Here is an 18,281-nt window from a genome sequence, read left to right on the forward strand (position 1 = left end):
CCCACCCCCTGTCGACTGGTGTTGGAATTGAACCCAGGACCTTCTTGTCGTGAGGCATGAGTGCAAACCACTGCACCACTCAATAATAATAATAATAATAATAATAATAATAATAATAATAATAATAATAATAATAATAATAATAATAATAAGAAGAAGAAGAAGAAGAAGAAGAAGAAGAAGAAGAAGAAGAAGAAGAAGAAGAAGAAGAAGAAAAAAGAAAAAGAAAAAGAAAAAAAGAAGAAGAAAAGAAGAATATTAGCTGGAGTCAGAAGTGTCCATATTTAGACAAGAGAGAGAGGCTCAAAAAGCAAAGGATGATGGTTCTGACCAGTAGCCTCTGTTGGTAATGTTATCAAATGTGTCAGTAAATGAACCACTCTCAGTCTGATTTTAATCCTTCCTCTCTCTACCCTCAGTCTGATTTTAATCCTTCCTCTCTCTACCCTCAGTCTTATTTTAATCCTTCCACTCTCTCCCCTCAGTCTTATTTTAATCCTTCCTCTCTCTCCCCTCAGTCTTATTTTAATCCTTCCTCTCTCTACCCTCAGTCTTATTTTAATCCTTCCTCTCTATACCCTCAGTCTTATTTTAATCCTTCCTCTCTCTACCCTCAGTCTTATTTTAATCCTTCCTCTCTCTACCCTCAGTCTGATTTTAATCCTTCCTCTCTCTACCCTCAGTCTTATTTTAATCCTTCCTCTCTCTACCCTCAGTCTTATTTTAATCCTTCCACTCTCTCCCCTCAGTCTTATTTTAATCCTTCCTCTCTCTACCCTCAGTCTGATTTTAATCCTTCCTCTCTCTACCCTCAGTCTTATTTTAATCCTTCCTCTCTCTACCTCAGTCTGATTTTAATCCTTCCTCTCTCTACCCTCAGTCTTATTTTAATCCTTCCACTCTCTCCCCTCAGTCTGATTTTAATCCTTCCTCTCTCTACCTTCAGTCTGATTTTAATCCTTCCTCTCTCTACCCTCAGTCTGATTTTAATCCTTCCTCTCTCTACCCTCAGTCTTACTTTAATCCTTCCTCTCTCTACCCTCAGTCTTACTTTAATCCTTCCTCTCTCTACCCTCAGTTTTATTTTAATCCTTCCTCTCTCTACCCTCAGTCTTACTTTTAATCCTTCCTCTCTCTACCCTCAGTCTGATTTTAATCCTTCCTCTCTCTACCTCAGTCTGATTTTAATCCTTCCTCTCTCTACCGTCAGTCTTATTTTAATCCTTCCTCTCTCTACCCTCAGTCTGATTTTAATCCTTCCTCTCTCTACCCTCAGTTTTATTTTAATCCTTAATCTCTCTACCCTCAGTCTTACTTTAATCCTTCCTCTCTCTACCCTCAGTCTTACTTTAATCCTTCCTCTCTCTACCCTCAGTCTTATTTTAATCCTTCTTCTCTCTACCCTCAGTCTGATTTTAATCCTTCCTCTCTCTACCCTCCGTCTTATTTTAATCCTTCCTCTCTCTACCCTCAGTCTTATTTTAATCCTTCCTCTCTCTACCCTCAGTCTGATTTTAATCCTTCCTCTCTCTACCCTCAGTCTGATTTTAATCCTTCCTCTCTCTCCCCTCAGTCTTATTTTAATCCTTCCTCTCTCTACCCCAGTCTGATTTTAATCCTTCCTCTCTCTCCCCTCAGTTTTATTTTAATCCTTCCTCTCTCTACCCCCAGTCTGATTTTAATCCTTCCTCTCTCTACCCTCAGTCTGATTTTAATCCTTCCTCTCTCTACACTCAGTCTGATTTTAATCCTTCCTCTCTCTACCCTCAGTCTTATTTTAATCCTTCCTCTCTCTACCCTCAGTCTTATTTTAATCCTTCCTCTCTCTCCCCTCAGTTTTATTTTAATCCTTCCACTCTCTCCCCTCAGTCTTATTTTAATCCTTCCTCTCTCTACCCTCAGTCTGATTTTAATCCTTCCTCTCTCTACCCTCAGTCTTATTTTAATCCTTCCTCTCTCTACCCTCAGTTTTATTTTAATCCTTCCTCTCTCTACCCTCAGTCTTATTTTAATCCTTCCACTCTCTCCCCTCAGTCTTATTTTAATCCTTCCTCTCTCTACCCTCAGTCTTATTTTAATCCTTCCTCTCTCTACCCTCAGTCTGATTTTAATCCTTCCTCTCTCTACCCTCAGTCTTATTTTAATCCTTCCACTCTCTCCCCTCAGTCTGATTTTAATCCTTCCTCTCTCTACCTTCAGTCTTACTTTAATCCTTCCTCTCTCTACCCTCAGTCTTACTTTAATCCTTCCTCTCTCTACCCTCAGTCTTACTTTAATCCTTCCTCTCTCTACCCTCAGTTTTATTTTAATCCTTCCTCTCTCTACCCTCAGTCTTACTTTAATCCTTCCTCTCTCTACCCTCAGTCTTACTTTAATCCTTCCTCTCTCTACCTTCAGTCTTATTTTAATCCTTCCTCTCTCTACCGTCAGTCTTATTTTAATCCTTCCTCTCTCTACCCTCAGTCTGATTTTAATCCTTCCTCTCTCTACCCTCAGTTTTATTTTAATCCTTAATCTCTCTACCCTCAGTCTTACTTTAATCCTTCCTCTCTCTACCCTCAGTCTTACTTTAATCCTTCCTCTCTCTACCCTCAGTCTTATTTTAATCCTTCTTCTCTCTACCCTCAGTCTGATTTTAATCCTTCCTCTCTCTACCCTCAGTCTGATTTTAATCCTTCCTCTCTCTACCCTCAGTCTTATTTTAATCCTTCCTCTCTCTACCCTCAGTCTTATTTTAATCCTTCCACTCTCTACCCTCAGTCTGATTTTAATCCTTCCACTCTCTCCCCTCAGTCTTATTTTAATCCTTCCTCTCTCTACCCTCAGTCTGATTTTAATCCTTCCACTCTCTACCCTCAGTCTGATTTTAATCCTTCCTCTCTCTACCCTCATCCTTATTTTAATCCTTCCTCTGTCTCCCCTCAGTCTGATTTTAATCCTTCCTCTCTATACCCTCAGTCTTATTTTAATCCTTCTTCTCTCTCCCCTCAGTCTTATTTTAATCCTTCCTCTCTATACCCTCAGTCTGATTTTAATCCTTCCTCTCTATACCGTCAGTCTGATTTTAATCCTTCCTCTCTCTCCCCTCAGTCTTATTTTAATCCTTCCTCTCTCTCCCCTCAGTCTGATTTTAATCCTTCCTCTCTCTACCCTCAGTCTTAATTTAATCCTTCCTCTCTCTCCCCTCAGTCTTATTTTAATCCTTCCTCTCTCTACCCTCAGTCTTACTTTAATCCTTCCTCTCTCTCCCCTCAGTCTTATTTTAATCCTTCCTCTCTCTCCCCTCAGTCTTATTTTAATCCTTCCTCTCTCTACCCTCAGTCTGATTTTAATCCTTCCTCTCTCTACCCTCAGTCTGATTTTAATTCTTCCTCTCTCTCCTCTCAGTCTTATTTTAATCCTTCCTCTCTCTACCCTCAGTCTGATTTTAATCCTTCCTCTCTCTCCCCTCAGTCTTATTTTAATCCTTCCTCTCTCTCCCCTCAGTCTGATTTTAATCCTTCCTCTCTCTACCCTCAGTCTTAATTTAATCCTTTCTTTCTCTCCCCTCAGTCTTATTTTAATCCTTCCTCTCTCTACCCTCAGTCTGATTTTAATCCTTCCTCTCTCTACCGTCAGTCTTATTTTAATCCTTCCTCTCTCTCCCCTCAGTCTTATTTTAATCCTTCCTCTCTCTCCCCTCAGTCTTATTTTAATCTTTCCTCTCTCTACCCTCAGTCTGATTTTAATCCTTCCTCTCTCTCCCCTCAGTCTGATTTTAATCCTTCCTCTCTCTCCCCTCAGTCTTAATTTAATCCTTCCTCTCTCTCCCCTCAGTCTGATTTTAATCCTTCCTCTCTCTACCCTCAGTCTGATTTTAATCCTTCCTCTCTCTCCCCTCAGTCTGATTTTAATCCTTCCTCTCTCTCCCCTCAGTCTGATTTTAATCCTTCCTCTCTATACCCTCAGTCTTATTTTAATCCTTCCTCTCTATACCCTCAGTCTGATTTTAATCCTTCCTCTCTCTCCCCTCAGTCTGATTTTAATCCTTCCTCTCTCTACCCTCAGTCTGATTTTAATCCTTCCTCTCTATACCCTCAGTCTTATTTTAATCCGTCCTCTCTCTCCCCTCAGTCTGATTTTAATCCTTCCTCTCTATACCCTCAGTCTTATTTTAATCCTTCCTCTCTCTACCCTCAGTCTGATTTTAATCCTTCCTCTCTCTACCCTCAGTCTTATTTTAATCCTTCCTCTCTATACCCTCAGTCTTATTTTAATCCTTCCTCTCTCTCCCCTCAGTCTGATTTTAATCCTTCCTCTCTATACCCTCAGTCTTATTTTAATCCTTCCTCTCTCTCCCTCAGTCTGATTTAATCCTTCCTCTCTCTACCCTCAGTCTGATTTTAATCCTTCCTCTCTCTACCCTCAGTCTTATTTTAATCCTTCCTCTCTCTCCCCTCAGTCTGATTTTAATCCTTCCTCTCTATACCCTCAGTCTTATTTTAATCCTTCCTCTCTCTACCCTCAGTCTTATTTTAATCCTTCCTCTGTCTCCCCTCAGTCTGATTTTAATCCTTCCTCTCTCTACCCTCAGTCTTATTTAATCCTTCCTCTCTCTACCCTCAGTCTTATTTTAATCCTTCCTCTCTATACCCTCAGTCTTATTTTAATCCTTCCTCTCTCTCCCCTCAGTCTGATTTTAATCCTTCCTCTCTATACCCTCAGTCTTATTTTAATCCTTCCTCTCTACCCTCAGTCTTATTTTAATCCTTCCTCTGTCTCCCCTCAGTCTGATTTTAATCCTTCCTCTCTCTACCCTCAGTCTTATTTTAATCCTTCCTCTCTCTACCCTCAGTCTGATTTTAATCCTTCCTCTCTCTACCCTCAGTCTTATTTTAATCCTTCCTCTCTCTACCCTCAGTCTGATTTTAATCCTTCCTCTCTCTACCCTCAGTCTTATTTTAATCCTTCCTCTCTATACCCTCAGTCTTATTTTAATCCTTCCTCTCTCCCCTCAGTCTGATTTTAATCCTTCCTCTCTCTACCCTCAGTTTTATTTTAATCCTTCCTCTCTCTACCCTCAGTCTTATTTTAATCCTTCCTCTGTCTCCCCTCAGTCTGATTTTAATCCTTCCTCTCTATACCCTCAGTCTTATTTTAATCCTTCCTCTCTCTACCCTCAGTCTTATTTTAATCCTTCCTCTCTCTCCCCTCAGTCTGATTTTAATCCTTCCTCTCTCTACCCTCAGTCTTATTTTAATCCTTCCTCTCTCTACCCTCAGTCTGATTTTAATCCTTCCTCTCTCTACCCTCAGTCTTATTTTAATCCTTCCTCTCTCTACCCTCAGTCTTATTTTAATCCTTCCTCTCTCTCCCCTCAGTCTGATTTTAATCCTTCCTCTCTATACCCTCAGTCTTATTTTAATCCTTCCTCTCTATACCCTCAGTCTTATTTTAATCCTTCCTCTGTCTCCCCTCAGTCTGATTTTAATCCTTCCTCTCTCTACCCTCAGTCTTATTTTAATCCTTCCTCTCTCTACCCTCAGTCTTATTTTAATCCTTCCTCTCTCTACCCTCAGTCTTATTTTAATCCTTCCTCTGTCTCCCCTCAGTCTGATTTTAATCCTTCCTCTCTCTACCCTCAGTCTTTTTTTAATCCTTCCTCTCTCTACCCTCAGTCTTATTTTAATCCTTCCTCTGTCTCCCCTCAGTCTGATTTTAATCCTTCCTCTCTCTACCCTCAGTCTTATTTTAATCCCTCCTCTCTCTACCCTCAGTCTTATTTTAATCCTTCCTCTCTCTACCCTCAGTCTGATTTTAATCCTTCCTCTCTCTACCCTCAGTCTTATTTTAATCCTTCCTCTCTCTCCCCTCCAGGCTCGTCCTCATACACCTGGGCCCATGCCTTTCCAGTGTTTCCTTTCACTGTTCAGAGTAAATCCTGGCATTGGTTTCTTTCAGCATTAGGAAATCCAGATTTTCAACATTTCTCGAAGGAAGTAACTAGTTTTTGAATCGAGTCAACTGAACACAAATTTTTAGAAGCAGTGTCCATCTGGTGGCTGCCAGTGGAACTGCACTTCAACATATTTTGGTAAAACTTTATAATAAGTCCACACTATGTAGCATTAGTTAAGCATTAATAAATACTGTATTCATCATTTATAAAGCATATTTATGACATGAATACTCATTAATACATGGTTTATAAGCACAGTTCTAAATATTTTAAAGAGTTTATTTTATCTGTTTCATAATATTGACACTTTTGAGGTTTAGAATTATATTGAATTATGACACTGACAGATTTTCTGACTTCATTTTTTAATAATGAAAAATATATTTTTTAATTAAAAAAATTATTTACTCAGTACTTTTTGTGTTTAGTACTTGAAACCTCTATGATCTGCTATTGGTTTTTTTGAGTTTTTATTGAGCCATGTTTTGTGAGAAGTTGCAATAAATATTAATGCAGTTTGTTTTAATAATCCCATGTGCTGTGTGTCTCCTTTGTTAGAATAACTGACACTTTTGTGAGTCTTTATTCATTTCCATCCTTTAAATCTCATTTGTAAATGCTTTAGATGTCACAGATAGTGCACACTTTAGATGAGCTCACACCATAGACTGAATTAATGAGTAATAAGTGCTTTAGAACTACCTGAAAGAATGAATTCCTGTATTAATAACTGTTTATAGGACATCTATTGGAAAATAAATGTGAGTTAGTATAAAATACACACTAACATATTCACTCACCATTAGTACATGTGTGAATAGTGTATGTGTGAGCAGAAACGCACATCACAACTGGTTCCTATGTGATGCAATACTAAATGTTTAAATGCTGAATCCATAATTTATAAAGTATGAACATACAATCATTAAGCACATTGTAGATGAGCTTATTAATGATGAGTAAAACATTTACAACTGTGCTTATAAACCATATATTAACCCTTTCATGCATAGTGGTCACTACAGTGGACAGTTATTCTACAGCTTTTGTCTTATATATTCATGGGTTTTGTTGTTTTCGTTGCATATCAGCCAATACAGTGGACACTTATGCACCATCCCATACACTGCAATTCACACTATTACAGTAACTTTGCTGTTCTTGATAAACCTGATCTGCAGTAACATGTTTGAGTGTAAATCAATTGCTTGTCATTATTATTAAATAGTTTTTTGTTTGTTTTTTTTTACATAAAGTTTTTTTTGGGTTTTTTTTTGCATATTATCTCCATGAAGTGAGTAATGACTAGTATTAGAGTACGTTAAAATGTGAGAAAACATCAGATTAGCTGCATTAAAAGTGTTGTTATTTCATAGTTTTCACATGATCTATCAGTAAATACATGCTTCTTTGTTACAATACTTAAATCCATGGTTTCAAACTGAGTGGACATTTTTTTAACTCCATGAAAAATAGATTCTTAACAAAATTTTCAATCGCATTTTTTTTTCATGCCTAAAGAGGAATAAAAACACTCATGAAAATAAATTTTGATCAAGGTTCTCATAATTCGTGCATGAAAGGGTTAATGACTATTCATGTCATAAATATGCTTTATAAATGATGAATTCAGTATTTGTTAATGCTGAACTAATGCTTCATAGTGTGGACTGATTCTAAAATGTTACCAATATTTCTGAGTTGGCTTCAAATCCAGGCTGTTTTTGTTGCCTTGTTCCCTTCAACCCATAAAAGGTTTGTAATGTAATATACGGAAGCTCATATACATCCATTTACATCCACAATGCGACCCAGATGCATAGCTTACTATAATTCCAGCCTGGAGATATGCACAGCAGAGAGTGGAAAGTAGGAGACCGAAGCAGCAGATAAACATGGTCCAGTGTGTAGAAAACAGACCAAAGCAGCAGATAAACATGGTCCAGTGTGTAGAAAACAGACCAAAGCAGCAGATAAACATGGTCCAGTGTAGAAAACAGACCAAAGCAGCAGATAAACATGGTCCAGTGTAGAAAACAGACCAAAGCAGCAGATAACATGTCCAGTGTAGAAAACAGACCAATCAGCAGATAAACATGGTCCAGTGTGTAGAAACAGACCAAAGCAGCAGATAAACATGGTCCAGTGTGTAGAAAACAGACCAAAGCAGCAGATAAACATGGTCCAGTGTGTAGAAAACAGACCAAAGCAGCAGATAAACATGGTCCAGTGTGTAGAAAAACAGACCAAAGCAGCAGATAAACATGGTCCAGTGTGTAGAAACAGACCAAAGCAGCAGATAAACATGGTCCAGTGTGTAGAAAACAGACCAAGCAGCAGATAAACAGGTCCAGTGTGTAGAAAACAGACCAAAGCAGCAGAATAAACATGGTCCCGTGTGTAGAAACAGACCAAAGCAGCAGATAAACATGGTCCAGTGTGTAGAAAACAGACCAAAGCAGCAGATAAACATGGTCCAGTGTGTAGAAAACAGACCAAAGCAGCAGATAAACATGGTCCAGTGTGTAGAAAACAGACCAAAGCAGCAGATAAACATGGTCCAGTGTGTAGAAAACAGACCAAAGCAGCAGATAAAACATGGTCCAGTGTGTAGAAAACAGACCAAAGCAGCAGATATAAACATGGTCCAGGTGTAGAAAACAGACCAAAGCAGCAGATAAACGTGGTCCAGTGTAGAAAACAGACCAAAGCAGCAGATAAACATGGTCCAGTGTAGAAAACAGACCAAAGCAGCAGATAAACATGGTCCAGTGTAGAAAACAGACCAAAGCAGCAGATATAAACTGGTCCAGTGTAGAAAACAGACCAAGCAGCAGATAAACATGGTCCAGTGTGTAGAAAACAGACCAAAGCAGCAGATAAACATGGTCCAGTGTAGAAAAACAGACCAAAGCAGCAGATATAAACATGGTCCAGTGTAGAAAACAGACCAAAGCAGCAGATAAACATGGTCCAGTGTAGAAAACAGACCAAAGCAGCAGATAACATGTCCAGTGTGTAGAAACGACCAAGCAGCAGATAAACATGGTCCAGTGGTAGAAAACAGACCAAAGCAGCAGAAAACATGGTCCAGTGTATAGAAAACAGACCAAAGCAGCAGATAAACATGGTCCAGTGTTAGAAACAGACCAAAGCAGCAGATAAACATGTCCAGTGTGTAGAAAACAGACCAAAGCAGCAGATAAACATGGTCCAGTGTAGAAAACAGACCAAAGCAGCAGATAAACATGGTCCAGTGTGTAGAAACAGACCAAAGCAGCAGATAAACATGGTCCAGTGTGTAGAAAACAGACCAAAGAGCAGCAGATAAACATGGTCCAGTGTGTAGAAAACAGACCAAAGCAGCAGATAACATGGTCCAGTGTGTAGAAAACAGAACCAAAGCAGCAGATAAACCTGGTCCAGTGTAGAAAACAGACCAAAGCAGCAGATAAAACATGGTCCAGTGTAGAAAAACAGACCAAAGCAGCAGATAAACATGGTCCAGTGTGTAGAAAACAGACCAAAGCAGCAGATAAACATGGTCCAGGTGTAGAAACAGACCAAAGCAGCAGATAAACATGGTCCAGTGTGTAGGAAAACAGACCAAAGCAGCAGATAAACATGGTCCAGTTGTGTAGAAAACAGACCAAAGCAGCAGATAAACATGGTCCAGTGTGTAGAAAACAGACCAAAGCAGCAGATAAACATGGTCCAGTGTGTAGGAAACAGACCAAGCAGCAGATAAACATGGTCCAGTGTGTAGAAAACAGACCAAAGCAGCAGATAAACATGGTCCAGTGTAGAAAACAGACCAAAGCAGCAGATAAACATGGTCCAGTGTAGAAAACAGACCAAAGCAGCAGATAAACATGGTCCAGTGTAGGAAAACAGACCAAAGCAGCAGATAAACATGGTCCAGTGTGTAGAAAACAGACCAAAGCAGCAGATAAACATGGTCCAGTGTGTAGAAAACAGACCAAAGCAGCAGATAAACATGGTCCAGTGTAGAAAACAGACCAAAGCAGCAGATAAACATGGTCCAGTGTGTAGAAAAACAGACCAAAGCAGCAGATAAACATGGTCCAGTGTAGAAAACAGACCAAAGCAGCAGATAAACATGGTCCAGTGTAGAAAACAGACCAAAGCAGCAGATAAACATGGTCCAGTGTGTAGAAAACAGACCACAAGCAGCAGATAAACATGGTCCAGTGTGTAGAAAACAGACCAAAGCAGCAGATAAACATGGTCCAGTGTGTAGAAAACAGACCAAAGCAGCAGATAAACATGGTCCAGTGTGTAGAAAACAGACCAAAGCAGCAGATAAACATGGTCCAGTGTGTAGAAAACAGACCAAAGCAGCAGATAAACATGGTCCAGTGTGTAGAAAACAGACCAAAGCAGCAGATAAACATGGTCCAGTGTGTAGAAAACAGACCAAAGCAGCAGATAAACATGGTCCAGTGTAGAAAACAGACCAAAGCAGCAGATAAACATGGTCCAGTGTGTAGAAAACAGACCGAAGCAGCAGATAAACATGGTCCAGTGTGTAGAAAACAGACCAAAGCAGCAGATAAACATGGTCCAGTGTGTAGAAAACAGACCAAAGCAGCAGATAAACATGGTCCAGTGTAGAAAACAGACCAAAGCAGCAGGTAAACATGGTCCAGTGTAGAAAACAGACCAAAGCAGCAGATAAACATGGTCCAGTGGGTAGAAAACAGACCAAAGCAGCAGATAAACATGGTCCAGTGTGTAGAAAACAGACCAAAGCAGCAGATAAACATGGTCCAGTGTAGAAAACAGACCAAAGCAGCAGATGAACATGGTCCAGTGTGTAGGAAACAGACCAAAGCAGCAGATAAACATGGTCCAGTGTGTAGAAAACAGACCAAAGCAGCAGATAACATGGTCCAGTGTAGAAAACAGACCAAAGCAGCAGATAAACATGGTCCAGTGTAGAAAACAGACCGAAGCAGCAGATAAACATGGTCCAGTGTAGAAAACAGACCGAAGCAGCAGATAAACATGGTCAAGTGTAGGAAAACAGACCAAAGCAGCAGATAACATGGTCCAGTGTGTAGAAAACAGACCAAAGCAGCAGATAACATGGTCCAGTGTAGAAAACAGACCAAAGCAGCAGATAAACATGGTCCAGTGTAGAAAACAGACCAAAGCAGCAGATAAACCATGGTCCAGTGTGTAGAAAACAGACCAAAGCAGCAGATAAACATGGTCCAGTGTGTAGAAAACAGACCAAAGCAGCAGATAAACATGGTCCAGTGTGTAGAAAACAGACCAAAGCAGCAGATAAACATGGTCCAGTGTGGAAAACAGACCAAAGCAGCAGATAAACATGGTCCAGTGTAGAAAACAGACCAAAGCAGCAGATAAACATGGTCCAGTGTGTAGAAAACAGACCAAAGCAGCAGATAAACATGGTCCAGTGTGTAGAAAACAGACCAAAGCAGCAGATAAACATGGTCCAGTGTAGAAAACAGACCAAAGCAGCAGATAAACATGGTCCAGTGTGTAGAAAACAGACCAAAGCAGCAGATAAACATGGTCCAGTGTAGGAAAACAGACCAAAGCAGCAGATAAACATGGTCCAGTGTAGAAAACAGACCAAAGCAGCAGATAAACATGGTCCAGTGTGTAGAAAACAGACCAAAGCAGCAGATAAACATGGTCCAGTGTGTAGAAAACAGACCAAAGCAGCAGATAAACATGGTCCAGTGTGTAGAAAACAGACCAAGCAGCAGATAAACATGGTCCAGTGTGTAGAAAACAGACCAAAGCAGCAGATAAACATGGTCCAGTGTGTAGAAAACAGACCAAGCAGCAGATAAACATGGTCCAGTGTATAGAAAACAGACCAAAGCAGCAGATAAACATGGTCCAGTGTGTAGAAACAGACCAAAGCAGCAGAATAAACATGGTCCAGTGTGTAGAAACAGACCAAAGCAGCAGATAAACATGGTCCAGTGTAGAAAAACAGACCAAAGCAGCAGATAAACATGGTCCAGTGTGTAGAAAACAGACCAAAGCAGCAGATAAACATGGTCCAGTGTGTAGAAAACAGACCAAAGCAGCAGATAAACATGGTCCAGTGTAGAAAACAGACCAAAGCAGCAGATAAACATGGTCCAGTGTGTAGAAAACAGACCAAAGCAGCAGATAAACATGGTCCAGTGTAGAAAACAGACCAAAGCAGCAGATAAACATGGTCCAGTGTAGAAAACAGACCAAAGCAGCAGATAAACATGGTCCAGTGTGTAGAAAACAGACCAAAGCAGCAGATAAACATGGTCCAGTGTGTAGAAAACAGACCAAAGCAGCAGATAAACATGGTCCAGTGTGTAGAAACAGACCAAAGCAGCAGATAAAACATGGTCCAGTGTGTAGAAAACAGACCAAAGCAGCAGATAAACATGGTCCAGTGTGTAGAAAACAGACCAAAGCAGCAGATAAACATGGTCCAGTGTGTAGGAAACAGACCAAAGCAGCAGATAAACATGGTCCAGTGTGTAGGAAACAGACCAAAGCAGCAGATAAACATGGTCCAGTGTAGAAAACAGACCAAAGCAGCAGATAAACATGGTCCAGTGTAGAAAACAGACCAAAGCAGCAGATAAACATGGTCCAGTGTAGAAAACAGACCAAAGCAGCAGATAAACATGGTCCAGTGTGTAGAAAACAGACCAAAGCAGCAGATAAACATGGTCCAGTGTGTAGAAAACAGACCAAAGCAGCAGATAAACATGGTCCAGTGTAGAAAACAGACCAAAGCAGCAGATAAACATGGTCCAGTGTGTAGAAAAACAGACCAAAGCAGCAGATAAACATGGTCCAGTGTATAGAAAACAGACCAAAGCAGCAGAATAAACATGGTCCAGTGTAGAAAACAGACCAAAGCAGCAGATAAACATGGTCCAGTGTGTAGAAAACAGACCAAAGCAGCAGATAAACATGGTCCAGTGTGTAGGAAAACAGACCAAAGCAGCAGATAAACATGGTCCAGTGTGTAGAAAACAGACCAAAGCAGCAGATATAACATGGTCCAGTGTGTAGAAAACAGACCAAAGCAGCAGATAAACATGGTCCAGTGTGTAGAAAACAGACCAAAGCAGCAGATAAACATGGTCCAGTGTGTAGAAAACAGACCAAAGCAGCAGAATAAACATGGTCCAGTGTGTAGAAAACAGACCAAAGCAGCAGATAAACATGGTCCAGTGTAGAAAACAGACCAAAGCAGCAGAATAAACATGGTCCAGTGTGTAGAAAACAGACCGATAGCAGCAGATAAACATGGTCCAGTGTGTAGAAAACAGACCAAAGCAGCAGATAAACATGGTCCAGTGTGTAGAAAACAGACCAAAGCAGCAGATAAACATGGTCCAGTGTAGAAAACAGACCAAAGCAGCAGGTAAACATGGTCCAGTGTAGAAAACAGACCAAAGCAGCAGATAAACATGGTCCAGTGGGTAGAAAACAGACCAAAGCAGCAGATAAACATGGTCCAGTGGGTAGAAAACAGACCAAAGCAGCAGATAAACATGGTCCAGTGTAGAAAACAGACCAAAGCAGCAGATGAACATGGTCCAGTGTGTAGGAAACAGACCAAAGCAGCAGATAAACATGGTCCAGTGTGTAGAAAACAGACCAAAGCAGCAGATAAACATGGTCCAGTGTAGAAAACAGACCAAAGCAGCAGATAAACATGGTCCAGTGTAGAAAACAGACCAAAGCAGCAGATAAACATGGTCCAGTGTAGAAAACAGACCGAAGCAGCAGATAAACATGGTCCAGTGTAGAAAACAGACCAAAGCAGCAGATAAACATGGTCCAGTGTGTAGAAAACAGACCAAAGCAGCAGATAAACATGGTCCAGTGTAGAAAACAGACCAAAGCAGCAGATAAACATGGTCCAGTGTAGAAAACAGACCAAAGCAGCAGATAAACATGGTCCAGTGGGTAGAAAACAGACCAAAGCAGCAGATAAACATGGTCCAGTGTGTAGAAAACAGACCAAAGCAGCAGATAAACATGGTCCAGTGTAGAAAACAGACCAAAGCAGCAGATAAACATGGTCCAGTGGGTAGAAAACAGACCAAAGCAGCAGATAAACATGGTCCAGTGTGTAGGAAAACAGACCAAAGCAGCAGATAAACATGGTCCAGTGTGTAGAAACAGACCAAAGCAGCAGATAAACATGGTCCAGTGTGTAGAAAACAGACCAAAGCAGCAGATAAACATGGTCCAGTGTGTAGAAAACAGACCAAAGCAGCAGATAAACATGGTCCAGTGTAGAAAACAGACCAAAGCAGCAGATAAACATGGTCCAGTGTAGAAAACAGACCAAAGCAGCAGATAAACATGGTCCAGTGTAGAAAACAGACCAAAGCAGCAGATAAACATGGTCCAGTGTGTAGAAAACAGACCAAAGCAGCAGATAAACATGGTTCCAGTGTGTAGGAAAACAGACCAAAGCAGCAGATAAACATGGTCCAGTGTGTAGAAAACAGACCAAAGCAGCAGATAAACATGGTCCAGTGTAGAAAACAGACCAAAGCAGCAGATAACATGGTCCAGTGTGTAGAAAACAGACCAAAGCAGCAGATAAACATGGTCCCGTGTGTAGAAAACAGACCAAAGCAGCAGATATAAACATGGTCCAGTGTGTAGAAAACAGACCAAAGCAGCAGAATATAAACATGGTCCAGTGTGTAGAAAACAGACCAAAGCAGCAGATAAACATGGTCCAGTGTGTAGAAAACAGACCAAAGCAGCAGATAAACATGGTCCAGTGTGTAGAAAACAGACCAAAGCAGCAGATAAACATGGTCCAGTGTAGAAAACAGACCAAAGCAGCAGATAAACATGGTCCAGTGTGTAGAAACAGACCGAAGCAGCAGATAAACATGGTCCAGTGTAGAAAACAGACCAAAGCAGCAGATAAACATGGTCCAGTGTGTAGAAAACAGACCAAAGCAGCAGATAAACATGGTCCAGTGTATAGAAAACAGACCAAAGCAGCAGATAAACATGGTCCAGTGTAGAAAACAGACCAAAGCAGCAGATAAACATGGTCCAGTGTGTAGAAAACAGACCAAAGCAGCAGATAAACATGGTCCAGTGTGTAGAAAACAGACCAAAGCAGCAGATAAACATGGTCCAGTGTGTAGAAAAACAGACCAAAGCAGCAGATAAACATGGTCCAGTGTGTAGAAAACAGACCAAAGCAGCAGAATAAACATGGTCCAGTGTGTAGAAAACAGACCAAAGCAGCAGATAAACATGGTCCAGTGTGTAGAAAACAGACCAAAGCAGCAGATAAACATGGTCCAGTGTGTAGAAAACAGACCAAAGCAGCAGATAAACATGGTCCAGTGTAGAAAACAGACCAAAGCAGCAGATGAACATGGTCCAGTGTGTAGGAAACAGACCAAAGCAGCAGATAAACATGGTCCAGTGTGTAGGAAACAGACCAAAGCAGCAGATAAACATGGTCCAGTGTAGAAAACAGACCAAAGCAGCAGATAAACATGGTCCAGTGTAGAAAACAGACCAAAGCAGCAGATAAACATGGTCCAGTGTAGAAAACAGACCGAAGCAGCAGATAAACATGGTCCAGTGTAGAAAACAGACCGAAGCAGCAGATAAACATGGTCCAGTGTGTAGAAAACAGACCAAAGCAGCAGATAAACATGGTCCAGTGTAGAAACAGACCAAAGCAGCAGATAAACATGGTCCAGTGTAGAAAACAGACCAAAGCAGCAGATAAACATGGTCCAGTGGTAGAAAAACAGACCAAAGCAGCAGATAAACATGGTCCAGTGTGTAGAAAACAGACCAAAGCAGCAGATAACATGGTCCAGTGTGTAGAGAAACAGACCAAAGCAGCAGATAAACATGGTCCAGTGTGTAGGAAAACAGACCAAAGCAGCAGATAAACATGGTCCAGTGTAGAAAACAGACCAAAGCAGCAGATAAACATGGTCCAGTGTAGAAAACAGACCAAGCAGCAGATAAACATGGTCCAGTGTGTAGAAAACAGACCAAAGCAGCAGATAACATGGTCCAGTGTGTAGAAAACAGACCAAAGCAGCAGATAAACATGGTCCAGTGTGTAGAAAACAGACCAAAGCAGCAGATAAACATGGTCCAGTGTAGAAAACAGACCAAAGCAGCAGGTAAACATGGTCCAGTGTAGAAAACAGACCAAAGCAGCAGATAAACATGGTCCAGTGTGTAGAAAACAGACCAAAGCAGCAGATAAACATGGTCCAGTGTGTAGAAAACAGACCAAAGCAGCAGATAAACATGGTCCAGTGTGTAGAAAACAGACCAAAGCAGCAGATAAACATGGTCCAGTGTAGAAAACAGACCAAAGCAGCAGATAAACATGGTCCAGTGTAGAAAACAGACCAAAGCAGCAGATAAACATGGTCCAGTGGGTAGAAAACAGACCAAAGCAGCAGATAAACATGGTCCAGTGTGTAGAAAACAGACCAAAGCAGCAGATAAACATGGTCCAGTGTAGAAAACAGACCAAAGCAGCAGATAAACATGGTCCAGTGGGTAGAAAACAGACCAAAGCAGCAGATAAACATGGTCCAGTGTGTAGAAAACAGACCAAAGCAGCAGATAAACATGGTCCAGTGTGTAGAAAACAGACCAAAGCAGCAGATAAACATGGTCCAGTGTGTAGAAAACAGACCAAAGCAGCAGATAAACATGGTCCAGTGTGTAGAAAACAGACCAAAGCAGCAGATAAACATGGTCCAGTGTGTAGAAAACAGACCAAAGCAGCAGATAAACATGGTCCAGTGTAGAAAACAGACCAAAGCAGCAGATAAACATGGTCCAGTGTAGAAAACAGACCAAAGCAGCAGATAAACATGGTCCAGTGTGTAGAAAACAGACCAAAGCAGCAGATAAACATGGTCCAGTGTGTAGAAAACAGACCAAAGCAGCAGATAAACATGGTCCAGTGTGTAGAAAACAGACCAAAGCAGCAGATAAACATGGTCCAGTGTAGAAAACAGACCAAAGCAGCAGATAAACATGGTCCAGTGTGTAGAAAACAGACCAAAGCAGCAGATAAACATGGTCCAGTGTGTAGAAAACAGACCAAAGCAGCAGATAAACATGGTCCAGTGTAGAAAACAGACCAAAGCAGCAGATAAACATGGTCCAGTGTGTAGAAAACAGACCAAAGCAGCAGATAAACATGGTCCAGTGTGTAGAAAACAGACCAAAGCAGCAGATAAACATGGTCCAGTGTGTAGAAAACAGACCAGCAGATAAACATGGTCCAGTGTGTAGAAAACAGACCAGCAGATAAACATGGTCCAGTGTGTAGAAAACAGACCAAAGCAGCAGATAAACATGGTCCAGTGTATAGAAAACAGACCAAAGCAGCAGATAAACATGGTCCAGTGTAGAAAACAGAGGTAAACCATCCACAGACACACACACACACACACACATACACACACACATTCTGTACCTTCATAGATTTGGCAACGACGACATTGGATGGATTCTTCTTGGCCACCAGAGAACTTCTGCCTGTAGGTAGGACGCTTGGGCCCTGTGATGGTTTGATAAGAAACAAAAGTATTTAAAAAAGATTATCTATGAAAAACCAGCACCTAAATAGAAACAGCCTGATCCCAGTCCAGGTACCAGAAAGGGTGCACATATAGATATAAAATAATAAAGCTCTATCAAATCAAATTAAAAAAAACAAAATCAAATGAACTAAATGATTAAGTGTTATTACATATGTATTGGTTTTAGGGATGGAACCAGATGACAATGTCATATCACAGTTATTGTGACCAAAATTATCACAGTTCTCATTATTATCATGATATTATTGAAATTGTGCTCAAAATGTTCAAAAAGTACTGATACACACACTGAAAGGATTTAACCAAGTTGTATTAAAAAAATAAATAAATAAATAAAATGCAATAAAATAATAGTCCCACTGTCCCTTCTGTGTCAGAAACATTCCAATATTAACCCTTAGTGGTCTGAGTCTATTCTGTCTGTCTTTCAGTCCTTTTGATTTGGCCTTTATATACTATAGAAACAAATGTTTACTATACCCATGTTTGGATCTGTTTTTTCAGCACAACTTCATCTAGATCATCTGTCTGTTATTTTTTCACTTTAACCTACTATAAAAACACAAAAGGACAAAACACACACACACACAAAAATAAATAAATCCAATTTGAAAAATGTATACGGCCTGATCCCAGTCCAGGTACCAGAAAGAGTGCACATATAGATAAAAAATAAAAATGCTTGATCCAAAAATCAGACAGGC

The 18,281-nt window shown here is 40.5% G+C and overlaps 1 protein-coding gene across 1 annotated transcript in view; it reads right to left on the reverse strand.

Annotated features, from left to right (window-relative positions):
• Nucleotides 1-18,281, reverse strand: part of nphp4 (nephronophthisis 4) — a 360,146-nt gene that overhangs the window by 72,510 nt on the left and 269,355 nt on the right. Inside the window, exon 14 of the mRNA XM_030138849.1 lies at nt 17,451-17,534. Coding sequence (XP_029994709.1) covers nt 17,451-17,534 — 84 coding nt within the window. The remainder of the gene's footprint in view (nt 1-17,450; nt 17,535-18,281) is intronic.

Source organism: Sphaeramia orbicularis, chromosome 7, assembly GCF_902148855.1.
Source record: "Sphaeramia orbicularis chromosome 7, fSphaOr1.1, whole genome shotgun sequence".
Taxonomy (NCBI): domain Eukaryota; kingdom Metazoa; phylum Chordata; class Actinopteri; order Kurtiformes; family Apogonidae; genus Sphaeramia; species Sphaeramia orbicularis.